The sequence below is a fragment of the Polypterus senegalus genome, chromosome 13, assembly GCF_016835505.1.
Source record: "Polypterus senegalus isolate Bchr_013 chromosome 13, ASM1683550v1, whole genome shotgun sequence".
Lineage (NCBI taxonomy): Eukaryota > Metazoa > Chordata > Cladistia > Polypteriformes > Polypteridae > Polypterus > Polypterus senegalus.
Window position 1 is genome coordinate 93,188,811 of NC_053166.1, and position 13,758 is coordinate 93,202,568.

A 13,758-nucleotide genomic window follows, 5' to 3' on the forward strand; every position below is an offset into this window, starting at 1 on the left:
TGGAGACAGCTTCTGGCTTCCCCATGGTTTCTCCTCATTTTATATACTCAAGTTTTTATGAGTCTTGCCAGATATGGGCAACTGCCATCTGGGCTGTGCCCTTCTAGCACCTTTTACACCTGTTGTATCACTCATGGCCTCTGGCTGAATTTAATGGGTCAGATCTACTTTAATCAACCAAAAACTCCTTCCTTTAAAGAACTTTAAATAGCAGATAGGGGCCCCGGCTATATCACCAAATAGGGCAACTAGCCTTCCAGAGTCGTCTTATCACATATTTCAGTCCATCTTTCTGGCCAGCTTCATTCTGTCAGCTTGTGTGTGTGGCTTCAACTTTGGCATCGCTATAGATTACAGTGGCACACTTCAAACCTATTAGTAGAAATACCAATAGAGAAAATTGTTAATTACAGCAGTGAGAATTCACATGAAATCGATAAACCAATCTGTTAAATCATCTTCTATCAGTTAAATTAAAATTTAAGTCCTTTAAATTAGGCATGTCAAACACGCATGGCAGATCCTAGTTAGCACTAAGCTTGTAGAAAATGATTACTATCGTTTGTGATTGAATCATTCTGCATCTTTGGCGTTACTTATTGACTTTTCTTACTTCCACCTTCTGACAAAAGCGCGTTTTCCCATGGCATTATGGTACCGGAAACTCCATCTGCTAGTATAGTTGCAGCTGCGGCGTCAGCTCCGTGATACCCTAGGCATGACACTGCCCCAAGATTTCAAGCCTGATATTGACAAACTGGTTACTAACAAGAGATGCCAAGTGTCGAGACAAAAGAAATAGATCTCAGACTGTAAGACTCCCATATAAGGACCTAGCTAAGAGGCTATGTTGTTGTACGGAGGTTGTATGGAAATAAATTGCTTTTCTTAATACTTTAAGTGTTACAGTTTTTAACGTTTTCAGTATTGGAAAGTAAGCTAAAGTAACTTTGTATAATAGTATTTTCTACAGTACAGCTTGCTGACGCACTTATGGCAGTCGAAGCGGCCCACCAACGGTAGTCAATTTGACATGCATGTTTTACATACTGGGATTTTAACACAGAATTGCAGATTTTTTGTGTCAATGTAAGTCTGACTTTTTATGTACATGAAATGCTTTTATAAATAATTATTTTTTAAAGGTGAGAACAGTAGTGTGGTTTCCATATGGAGTAAAAATTAGACTAAAATGTCAATACTTTTAACTGGCAAAAACTATACAGGGTGACCAGAAGTGGATGTCCCAGACACCAAGGTACCCACATAGTCAAGGATTAAAAACATGTGGCATTTATCATATAACAGTACCTTTCACAGGTACTTTCTTCAAAGTGCAAAATGATCTCTAGCAAAAATGCAGTAATCTCCCTCTACACTCCTCCAGGCAAGCATTTTCCTTTTCCACCTGACTGCAGCTCAATTTGGATGAGGTCAAACAGCTTCTTTTATGCTGGATCAGGGAGTAATTCATGTTCCATAGCACTGAAACGCAGATGCACTTCTAGGTTATGTGTAGGCTCCACGCCAGGGTTGTCCTTCAGGACTATGAATCCCATGGATCCATATATGGGACCATTGATTTTCAGGTCTGATTATTCAAAAAGCAAATATTTATAAAAGGAAGAATTCTGCAGATTCAGGGATAAAGAATCTGCCCCTCTGAAGCAAGATGCAAGGCTGATTTTGCAGCTAAATTAAAGTATTTTCTGCTGGAGGAATGTAAGTGAAAGGAAACAATAACACATTATATGAGGTGAGAAAGGAATGCATTTCTGTTTCTAGGTTTGGCCTGTTAAATGTTGCTAGTTGTACTATGGAGTGGTACATGTTTGGCCAGCATGGTTTTGTGTAGCTGACAGCAGCAGGAAACTAGCCTGATAGTCACAAGTTGAAGGCAGAAATCAACCTTGAATGGAATCCCAATCAATCATACAACACACTCACACTAACTCATACCAGAAAACTGTAAACATGATGTACCCCTGTTTTCAAGAAATCTGCAGAAACACAGAGAAAACACCATGCTTCCCTAAAATAAAGATCAAGGTACAGGCTTCCCCAATTTACAGACAATGGTTTTACAAAAATTCAGCTACATAAAAAAGTTATTTAACAACCTTTTTCATTTAACAGCCTTTTCATTTTTATGAACTACAATGAAGCTGAATTTTTGCAGCTAAGACAATTTTCAAACACACAACATTTGCGCTAACACCTGATCATTGTCACACTTATTCTATATATTTGCACTCTTTGCAGAAGGGAGTGGGGCTGGATGTTTAGGACATGGCTGTATAAGAGTAATGTGTCCTATGATTCAGTCAACTTGCCACATGTGTTTTTATGTGTCTTCCCACATTACCTTGAGCATAACGGCTCCAAAAAAGATTGCTAAAAGATGGAAGAGCCCAAGAAAGGTCTAAAAGTCCTTCCTTTGGATGTTAGATTTGAAATAAAAAGGAACAGATACACAGCCTTATTAAGTACCATTTATTAAAGAGACTTTGTCTTCGGTTTTGCTTAGATGACCAATGTTATTATTTAACAAATTCTGTAAACGTTATGTGTTATTCTAGCAAAAATTAAAGTAGTTTTTTGGGGCCAGGGAACGATTGTTTCCATTTAAATTAATGGCTATTACAGTATGTTTTTGTGTTGCAAAAATTCATACTATGAAGAGATTTTCAGGTACAGATAAGCTCCACAAAGCAGGGAACCCTGTATTTTGATTTATCTCTGCTATGTGATACATTCTTGCTTTGAACTAAAATGTTGTTTAAAGCAGTACAACCCATGCATCATAACTCTGTTATCATTTCAACTCTCATTTTAAACAGGAAATATGAATATTAAAAAGACACTGTAGATTAACATACAGATTTTAGTCAACTTGGTACATGCTTGTACATAAAATGTTTTATTTTCTGTAAATACTTGAACCTTTATATACTGTATAAAACTAACAGCATTTTTAGAAATATGACATTTTTGAGGACTTGTTTGAAAGACTGCCTAATGCAGTTGACTGTATTTTATATAACAGACCGTATGTTAAAGAAGCTGTACAGAAGTACACCAGGGCCTTTTTTTCTTAATATTTATTTACATTTTGAAGATCATCTCATATTTCAAAAACATAATGTCCCTTTCCATTTTGTACTTTCCTGTATTATTTATTTCAACCATATTATGATTTTAAATCTCCAGACAGCTGTATTATAGTTTTGAGTACTGAAAGAGTAGATACTGTACTGATCTATCATATCAAGGTCTTCTATTTACTGTTTGTCAATACTGAAAAAGAGCTGTTAACCAATTTCTGTTTTCAATTTTATCTGTCTTGTGTTTCTTAGTTACAGATTTCCGTGTCTCCGTCTATTTCAGAGGAGTGCTAGCGGCACAGTTCTCCACAGTGGGAGGGTTGGGATTTCAATTGTTATTTGATGAAGTGCCCAATGCACCAGGCACTGAAAACCTCACCCAGTTACGCATACCAGGAACTGAGAAAATGTCAGATGCAGAGCAAGCAAGATACACAGGAAGAATCCTTAGAAAACTGGGACAAGGTCTGGCTGTGAAAATCCAAGACAAGTCTATCCTGGCAAGCAGACTTGGGGACAGCCACATTTTCTGGAGTCTCTCAAAGTTCGATTCATCCTGTCACCCACAAGAAGTTTCCAAACATGGGTATACAGAAGTCTACAATTTCGGCAGGTTTGTCAGAGGTAAAGAACCATAATCAACAAGTACAGAATAAAAAGAAAACATGAAATATGCTACAATATGTGGAAGTATTCAATGTGAAGTTTCTAAATTGAAAAACAAACTGTCTTGCTAAAAGCATTTTAATTGAGCTAGGAGTGATCAAGATTAAGGTCTACTTTAGAATGACTGTCTGGTACAGTATGTAGTCTATGTATAGCACTATGTTGTAGCGTATGTAGTTTTGAACCACAAGTTGAATTCTTTTATGTGAAGTTGCATAATCCCCTTATGCTAAAGTGGAAGGACCCTGACAACCACTGTGTTCCCAAAAAATGGTTTCAGGTTGACTGGTAAGTCTATGTGACCTGTAGCAGACTGCAGTCCCATCATAGGTGGGTTTGTACCATGTAGCTGCCATGATGATAGTCCCCGTTTTCGTGCTACCCTTAAATAAAGTTAAACAGATTTTTTTAAAGCTTACACCATATGCAGTGGTTGCAGTAGAAAATATCTACAGTATACTTGTGCTTCTTTACTCAGTAGCAAGGTGGGAGCATTTTTTTGTAATGAAAAGTGTTAAATAAAAACTGCATTTTGAAATTCACTGGGTAGAGTAAAAGATGATTCAATTTCATTTTGTCTTAAGCATCATTGTGATTAATCCCACACCACAGAATTTTCTGTATAAAGCATATTATCTGCTGCTTTAGCAAATTAGAGACAAAATTAAAAATGTAGGTGTGTGCATCCAGTTTTCAATTCATGTTGACAGTATACGCTCATGTTGTTCCATTTTGTTTATGCCCTGTGAAGTGAAGCCATATTTCAGGCAAAAATGGCATAATTCCTTGTACTATTTGAGTTCATCCTATTGTAAATTTTCTTTACTACTGCTTAATTACTCTTTCTGGGGGTTGGGATGCTGTATACATGGAATGCAAGATTATGTAACTGTTTGTACAATGCTGCATCGTGATAGCTACTTACATATGAGATATTGTTTGTTAAAATTTCAGCTTGCAGTCCAGATGAAAAACTGGAATTTGAACAAAAGTACAGGTGTCTTATTTCTCACCAGCAATAAACTCTATGTGCCTAGTGTGCAATTACAACTTAGGAACATCATGTGTAGTTTGTACAGTTGTTTATAATTAAGCTTTGGTCAATAATTAAAAAAATTGCAGAATGTATTTTTATTGGTGATGGATTTGATTTTTGAATGGCTATGCCAGTTATTAAATATTTGCGCATGAGGGTTTAGCGGGTTTTTCTCTGACATATTGAAAGTACAGTTCTAAAGAGGAATGGATCAGGTGTGGACAGCAGGCAGTTTAATTACATGAGCAGGAGAAACGTAAGACGCCATGTACTATATATAATATATATAATATGTACACTACAATTCAATTTTTCAAAGTTTGAACACATCCAGAAATTTCACGTTTTCATGTTTTTGATAGGAATTGATACTTTTTTTTATCAATAGCTCGCCAACCCCCTGGCCTGCGCTACACGCCAGCCACTTTGCATCTCTGCCGCTCGCGTATGTGGATTTCACTTTCATCAAACAACAAATCTTTTAATTCTCACAGATACGTCTCTTCATTGGGAAGAAACACTATTTTTCCCTGATGGCAACACGAGTTAGACGATCTACAAGTCTCCGACTTAAAGTTTAAATCCACACAATATATTTGATCTGTTTTCGCCGTTTTGTTATTTCACAGAGTAATAATTTCTGTTTGTTTGCACTAATGTGATCTTTACTATTATTCTTTTGAGACTTTCGAAATTTTAGTACTTTCATTATCGCTAATCTGCTCTGCATGTGTATCGCTCCAACATTTTGGAATTCTTTACAACGTCATACTTTTCATCTACTCTTTGTCTTTTATTTCCGGCCCCAGGTGTGGTTAAACCTCTTGGCACATCTTGCAGGACATGAAAGTATCTCTCTGAAAAAGTCATGTCTCATCCAGTTTTTTTTTTTCTATTATAATAGAGAGATATCATAAAATTGATTTCAAAATACAGCCAGTTTCTCTTGGCTATTACTGCTTGAAATGGCAGGCTTTTAATTTATTATTCACACATGACTGCAGAGTCCCATTTTCAGAAGCCATTCCTTCAGTGGCCTTTTGACAAACACCCTTCGCTTATCCTTTAATTAGTATGTATACATTAATCGGTTATTAAAGAAACCTTTGTAATTGCATTAGAACTTGCATTGGATTGGCTTCTTTATAAATACATGCCAGATACCAGTGTCATCTGCAACAGTGTCACATGCACACAAATCAATGCTTGTTCCTAACCAAATTTATGACTCCGCAATTGTTAAATAATCCATCCATCCATCTATACTCTTCCGCTTATCTGGAAGAGGATTATTTATTAAATAATATTTAATAAATATACCAGTAACTGCATGCTCACATGTACATTATGAATGAAGACTAGCGTGGTGAAAATTCAAATTAAAATTACAAAATCTAGTTTTGTTTTCATTTTTATTTTTCATTTTTGTTTAATTTATTTTTATCGGAGGGAGTGAAACGTACAGAAATTCACTAAAGGATGTTGGCTTGTGAAGATGAGTAGGCTGTTTGGGTAACTCAACAAGTCATCATGTGCCATGGCAAGTGCAGATCAATAGGTTGTATCCAAATGTGCAGCACTAGTGAAGAATGTAATCAATCCGTTGGTCTTCTGTGATGAAGGCAGTCACCTTTCACCATGTCAATGTAGGCTCATGTGCACGATGTCGATGGTCGACCAGTTTGTGCTTCATCGTTGTTTACACTTGTTCATCCTGCTTGAAACCTTTCTGCCCATTCTTAAACTTTTTTCATGCTGTTTTCACTTCCGTACTGAGCCAACAGCCATCAGTGAATTTCAGCAGGTTTCACTCCTTCTGCCACATAAGCATGTTGTTGGTGCAATCCTGCAGTGGAACTTCCATGTTCATTTGACCTTGGTTTCAACTTGACCTAAAGCAGCCATCACAAACATGTTGTATTGCATCTCCCTCTATCTACTGCAGTTACAGCACAGTTTTCAAATTGTCTTTACTTTTGATTTACCCATGTATACTGTATCTTGTAGTTTTTGATTAACATTTTCTGTCCACTGTGAGAGTTTTGGGGCTGCAAAAGCAGTGATTAACCCTGGAATGCTGCCCCTATTCCACTGGCATCTGCACTGAGGTTTAGATATTTCTCAGTGAAAAATAAGAACTTGAAAAATATTTCCTTGGCTATCCATTTTGTTGTTTCATATTGTGCTCTTTTTCATAGGTTGCTTTTAGTATTAGTATTAAGCTATAAAGAAAGTGTACAGGCTATATAAGAAGTAGTGTTTGGAATATACTGTGTATTACATTTTTAGGTGGCACTTTCTTACCAGAGGGAAGTTCAACATGTTAGTAATGTAGAATATGAAAAGCGACTTCATTCATTTGTATTACGCAGCCTTGACTTCTGCACTAATTTGATGTCAGGCTTAATACCAAATGCTCAATTTAAGATCAAAACTAAGACAAAGAAGCACAACTGTGTAACTTTAGTTTCTTAAGAATTTCTGTTTTTTCTTTTAGTTTAGGTTTGAGACTAATTAAACTTACTCCTTTTGACATAATAGTTGTAAAAGGCTTTACCAACTTTTTTTTCTTTTCACAGAACCTATCAGTACGTCAAAGGATAGTGTACAATGTAAACACAAAATGCAGACCTCCTGTTTTTAACATAAATACAGGAACTGAAGTAGATTTTTTTTTAGCTGCAAGGTCTTGAAACTGTCTGTGTGGGACTGTTAGAGATATCCCAGTATTCTCAGCATTTTAGTCAAGTGTGGTGGTGCACACATTTACATTGCTTTTTGTGTTCATAAAAGTAAGTTATAAATGCTTGAAAATCACTTCAGCCCTGCACCTCCTGACTCACTTGTACGAGGAAAACCCCACATATGACATAACCAAACAACACGTTTTGAATGTCTAGTTATATAAGACATCAAGCTATTTGGGGTATCCTATTTCTGCCACTTTAAAACCAAAAATCCTCATTTTTATTCCATATTTGGACCAGTTGAGTGACTTAAAGTTATGCATACCACATCAACCTATCTTTGGAGTTCACCCTCTAATAGGATACGAGTTAATCCCTTTCACAAAACTTTCAAAAAATTTGGATTGGTAATATTTACATGTGGAGTGGTCATTTCATGCTATTTGAGGTTACTAATGCACAAACATAACATTTTTGATAGTTGATTCTTTACCAGTGAACCTAGCCCTGTAAGGGACACTCCCAAAAGGTTAAAAGTAACAAATCTTAAATATAACATTATGGAGTATAATTTCTCATTCGTCACAAATACTTGACTGCCATCACTCTTGGAATCAGAACTGACTTCAGAGTGTACGGGGGATAGAATGACCAGTGAAAGAGTTAGTATCAGACCTTTCTCATATTCCACTTAAATCAAAGGCTCTAGACTACCTTGTAGCAAAGACTATGTGATGTGTGGAGAGATTGGGGGTCTGGGAGACCACTTAGCTTATATCAGTTACACAGGGATATGGCCTACAGTATTGTAAGGGTTGTGAATTTGCAAAGGATTATTTTCTTTGTGTGAAATGAGATTTTTTTGTTTCTTTCTTCAAATATCAACTGGTCTAAGCTTAGCTTTAGTTTAATGCTTACTGGAAGCTTTATGAATCTAATGCAAAATGTGATATATATTTATATAATATATCGCGTACATTAATATTTTTATTCACACATTGTACATTGCTTTTGGTTTTATTGAATATGATTGTCTTTTAGTTTAGTATTTGTAAATATGTACATTGCTCTGAGTGCATCCAAAGTGTACTATACAAAAATAAATTGAATAATGCAGTGCAGCACTCTATTAGGAAGTTTTCTATGGCAGCCACTGTTACGGCCTTAAGAGTCATTAGTCTTCCTCTAAAAGAAAAAATAGAGAATGGTTAATTCCACACTGAAAAGTAAAGAAGCTGGTTAGAAACACAATGTTTCGGCTTAATGCTTCTTAATTTTTCAGTGTGGAATTAACTTCACCTATTTTTTCTTTTTGCAGATTGCATTGATGCAGCACATCTCTAAACTAGAACTTTTGGAAAGAATATCACAGCAGTTCATAATTATCAAAGCTGCCTGGGCTTGGGAGTACAAAGGCAAGTTAAAAGAGATATTGAATATTCTAAATACAGTAAGGCAAGGTAGGGTCATGAGTCTTTAGGCTTATATGTAGTTTTCTATTCTATTACCCATCAAAGCTGTAGAAGATTGATTATTCAATTGAAATATTTTTCTTTTTGTCATAGAGTTGCTTGATTTCATTGAATCACGGGGTGGATCACCACAGTACTCATTGTGGTTTTGTCTGGGAGAAGCGTGGCCTGATCCTAACAAACGACCATGGGAGAAAAAGTTGATCATGATAGAGGTTTGTTGAGTTGCTTTTGCATTTTGACAATGGTACTGCAAATGTTCCTATGCCAGCATTAAACCCACCTCCATTCTCTTCTTTCTGTTGACTGTTTTTATTTGACAGGTCATTCCAATCTGTTTTGAGATCCTCAAAAACACTGCAGTAGCTGGTGGAGCCTCATCTCTACAAGGTGAAAATATTGAACTTCAGCTCTCAGACAACCCTAGCTTGAGGTCTCTGTTGGAAAGTATGGAAACAAATTAGGATTAAGCTAAGAAGGAAATGGACACCACTTTTGGATTATATCTCAATCTACAATTCAGTTTTCATTGGAATGTATTTTCTTAATTTACTGAATATTTTCAAAATTTAGGCTGCAGAGTCTACTGATTATAACACTGCACTGGTGATGACAAGGTAATTACTTAAATATTTGCCAGTAACTCACTATATGATGATTTATTCTTGCAAAATTACTAAAAATTAGGAATAGCAGGAAATCTAACAAGCGTCTTCTGTACATTAGGAATGAGATAATGAAGAAATGGCTAAAGAAAATGAAACTCTGTAATAAGTATAACAGAAGCAGCATATCACTAAACACAGGGCTTATGAACAGGACAATTAATTCTAAACATAAAAAACAAAGCTGGAGAAGAACATTGCAACTAATGAAAATAAGATCACCCTGAGATTTGTCAGCATTTCAGCAGTAGAGAAACTGTCAAGGAGGAAGTGAACTGTATTACAAGAAGCAAAGGACACACATAGTATTTAAAACAAAATCGAGCATGCTCTTAATCCATTCATCTCTGAATTTTTCACCTGGGAATAATATTAAAAAATGCTAAACAAGTTGGAGGCTGCAGAGGAAGAAGTGCTACAAGGATTAAAATGGATGAAAGCACATACAATGTCCCATACCATACATTTACCTAGAAATCCAAAAACTGATGGATTATAAATACAAATACCAAACGTTTATTTTGAAGAAATCACTATTATTGACAATTTAGATTCAGGGTCAATGTGCATCATTATTAGTTTCAGTGCTATTAGCTATGAAAAGCTTACTGTAGATCAGAGGCGACTTAAAAGGTCACCATTTATTTTAGCATAAGGGCTGCTGGCCTGCCCATCTTTTTACTTGCTTTGTTTTGAATTCCTGTGAGTCAAGGGTGTTGTGTTCTCTGAAGGAACTGAGCAAACAAGCAAGCACACTTTTGTTTTGGGAACACAGGTACTGAGGCTTCCAAGTGAGAGAAGACTAAACAAGCTTCCACAAGCATTCAAGGCCTTTAACCTTAAGAACACTGAGCAAGCTCTCAAGCTAGTGCATAACCATATAAACATTTTAAATTTATATATTAAGGCTCTTCAATACTTTAGGTGATCCAGTTAAAGCAAAATGCACTGTGTTAGCTAGAATGAGCTGTACAGGAGTTTTAAGAGTTGATTATTGAAGGCTAGGGTTTTTCTGTCTTTTATGTAGACACCTTTGAGCTCTAGGTGGCTCCTTTTATGCCCAGCAGCTCAGTTCCTGTGCTTGCAAGTCAGAGAGTGACTACATGCCACTGCCTAACAGCACAGCTACTTGTACTCACAGACGTTCACATTAGTATGCATACATATGTATATTTTAGATAGAATTTAAGTTTATGTCAGTGCTTCTTTATGAATCATAATAATAAATCAAGTTACAGCAGAATGTATTAAACTAGTTAGCTTTAAGTTAATTTAGAATTAATTGTTAAAGACATGTATTTTTGCTTTCATCCAATCAGTCAGGAAAGCACCATGCTTGCCCATTCAAGGCCGTCTGCAGCTTGGCCCTTATTCATGAAGCTGCATGATATCGCTTACTGGCACAGTTGCCTATGATTTTAGCCTTAAAGGACACTAGTGCAACAAGTAATTATTTAATTTTTATTTGAGCAGTCCAGTTTTTACACGTGGATCCTCCCGATTCCACCAGGAGTTGATTAACCAAAAGGCCATCAACCTTTGACAGCCCAGGATTAGGAACATGAGAATGCAGGGAGGGGTAATACTGACCTCTAGGTGGTAAATACATCCTTTGAGTCAAAATGGTTGTTATGAGAATGTGTGGACTGGGAAGAAAAATTGTTATGAGAAGGTATAATGGGAAAAATTGATTGTTGGGAGAAACTCCACAGGACCAGGTGATTATTCTGAGAAAAGAAAATGAGTGAGGTCATTATCACTCTGTAAAGCAGATGAAAGGAAACAGTGTGATGTGGGGATATTTTGAGATAAGAATTGTAATAAATATGAGGTTCACCCAAAGCTAGACACTCACTTCATTGAACTAAGACAGGTTTTGTGTGCTGTGCAGTGGTTTCCTGTGCTCTGCAATAAAGTCTATTCTCCCTATCTGAAGACTCTTTTTGTTTCTTCTGAAGTTTTCTCCATGACACTATGTACTGGAGAATTTTCTAAGGGCTGAAATAAGGTTGACACATTAAAAAAATTATTTACATTATATAGATATTTTGGCTACTAAGCTTAACATACATCATAGGTAAGTTAATTGAAACAAATATAAAATACTTGGCTCTCTAGGTGTGTTATTGAAAGGTTAACATGGATTTCCACTGAGAAAATTACATTTCAATAATATGACTGGGTTTCCTCAGGAAATAACAAAAGCATTTGATTACAGAGTAGCATTCAATATTATTTACCCTTACTTTCAAGCAGCATTTGATAAGGTACTCCCTGAGATGCTAACAGCAGGGTGCAGAGGTGGCTTAAAGTACAGAAAAATGTATTAAGGTGCAAAGAGCTTTCAGAATTTGTTCAAACTAAAATTGGGGTTTTACAGGAGGCTGTGAATAGGATACTCAGTTTACAATGTATTTAAATTATTTGTTGTTAAAATGTAACAAGTTAGTTAAATTTATAGACGTCAGTAACTTACATTGACTTATATGAAGTACTCTACTTTTAGCAAATCGTTACAGAAAGACTTGGAGGAAAACCAGTTATTGATAGATATGACAAATGTTAATTTAATGTACATAGTCTTAAACTTTTAATTACTACATAAAAATCATCTGCATGTTTATACAACAGTGGTCTGGAGCTATATATGGAAAAAAAGCTTAGGATCTCTAGGGGACCCTTCACAGGCCTCAGCCAGACAACATAAAAAAAAACAATAAAAAGGCTAATAGGAATTTGGATTTTATAACATATGTGGAGACAAAGTCAGCAGAGGCTATTTTGACTAAAGGACTTATCAAGCAACATCTGCTGAAGTGTTATGTGCAGTTTTCAGCTCTGTATTGCAAAAATTAAAAAAGAAACTGCAACGTGTGAACTATGAAGAAGGATGTACTGTATGGAGTTGAATCATTTAGCAAGCAAGATATTATTTTGAAGTCCATTCTTCAGCACCTTGCAGACCTTGAAAAGGACCATATGCTTCATATAACGAAACAGATGAATCTGTTGTTACTTTTCAACTAAACATTTATTAAGAAAAAGTACACATTGTGCTGGTGTTTTTCCTTCATATTTGTATTCATACATCTCAATATTTTATTGGGATAAACAAAGGTATAGAAAGATATAAGAATAAAAGTGTGTATTAGTAAGAAAACCATTTAATAGGGTTCACAACAGTGGAAATTTTGCCAGACTAGAAGCTTTTGTTAAGAGTGCTTACTCTTTTGCACTGGTGCTAATGCTGGTTGGTTGTTTTACTCACAGGGGCTATTAGCCAGATGAGGAAGCAAAGAGTTAACAAGAAAGTTGATTGTGAACAAGAAAGTACATTCCATACTGTGTACTAATGGTAATCACATATACCTTGATTTAGGGTTGCTTAGTGACAAGGAGACGGGTACCCACTGGTATTGGGAAAGTATCCTTGGATATTTATGTATAACCCATTGTAATGCTTTCACAACATTCCTAATATCTCTCTTGTCCGGTATGTTTAGCAATAACAATCAAGTGCATCTTATTTTTTTCATTGACATGCAGCAGAAATATTAATTACTTTTGTCTCTGTGTCTATGCAGGTCCTTTTTTTTTTTAAATTAGGCGTGGGGGAGTAAATTGTTTTCCAGTCTGATGAAATGTACTTGTCTATTCTGGAAAAAAAACTGGCAATAAATTGGCATTAAAACAGAATGTACAAAAAAGTAAATTTTGGACTAGAGATGAATCTACTATTAAATTAAACAAATTTCCAACATACCAGTCAGTTATTGTAACATCAGTTTTTCAAAGAAATAGACCAAGAACTGGACAATAAAATAAGAATATGGAGCAGCAACATTTATACTGCAAGTACAAGAGATAAGTGCAATAATGACCTAATCTTGTAAACCTTTAATTTCAAAATATGTTAAAATGAACACTCATACATACACATTACAATAAAGTAGATAATGATATGTCCCGTCCTTTTACACCTCCCAAAACTTCAAGCTTTCATCTTTTCTATTAGCTACCCATCACACACCATTCTCTATAGCAGGGGTGCCCACACTTTCGGTTTGCGAGCTACTTTTAAAATGACCAGGTCAAAATGATCTACCTACATTAAAAATGCTATATACT

The 13,758-nt window shown here is 35.7% G+C and overlaps 1 protein-coding gene across 2 annotated transcripts in view; it reads left to right on the top strand.

Moving 5' to 3' along the window:
• The window catches only part of LOC120541883 (interferon regulatory factor 3-like), a 48,591-nt gene extending 37,032 nt beyond the window's left edge, over nt 1–11,559 (top strand). The window contains exons 8-10 of one of the 2 annotated variants that reach the window (XR_005636107.1): nt 3,357–3,728; nt 8,812–8,908; nt 9,059–9,133. Coding sequence is in view for 1 of the 2 variants with exons in the window: in XM_039773832.1 (XP_039629766.1) it covers nt 3,357–3,728; nt 9,059–9,180; nt 9,289–9,429 (635 nt within the window). In the remaining variant the exon portion in view is untranslated. Of the gene's footprint in view, nt 1–3,356; nt 3,729–8,811; nt 8,909–9,058; nt 9,181–9,288 lie in introns of those variants that run through there. The other variant, XM_039773832.1, reaches the window with a different exon arrangement.
• Nucleotides 11,560–13,758: the final 2,199 nt, after the last annotated feature.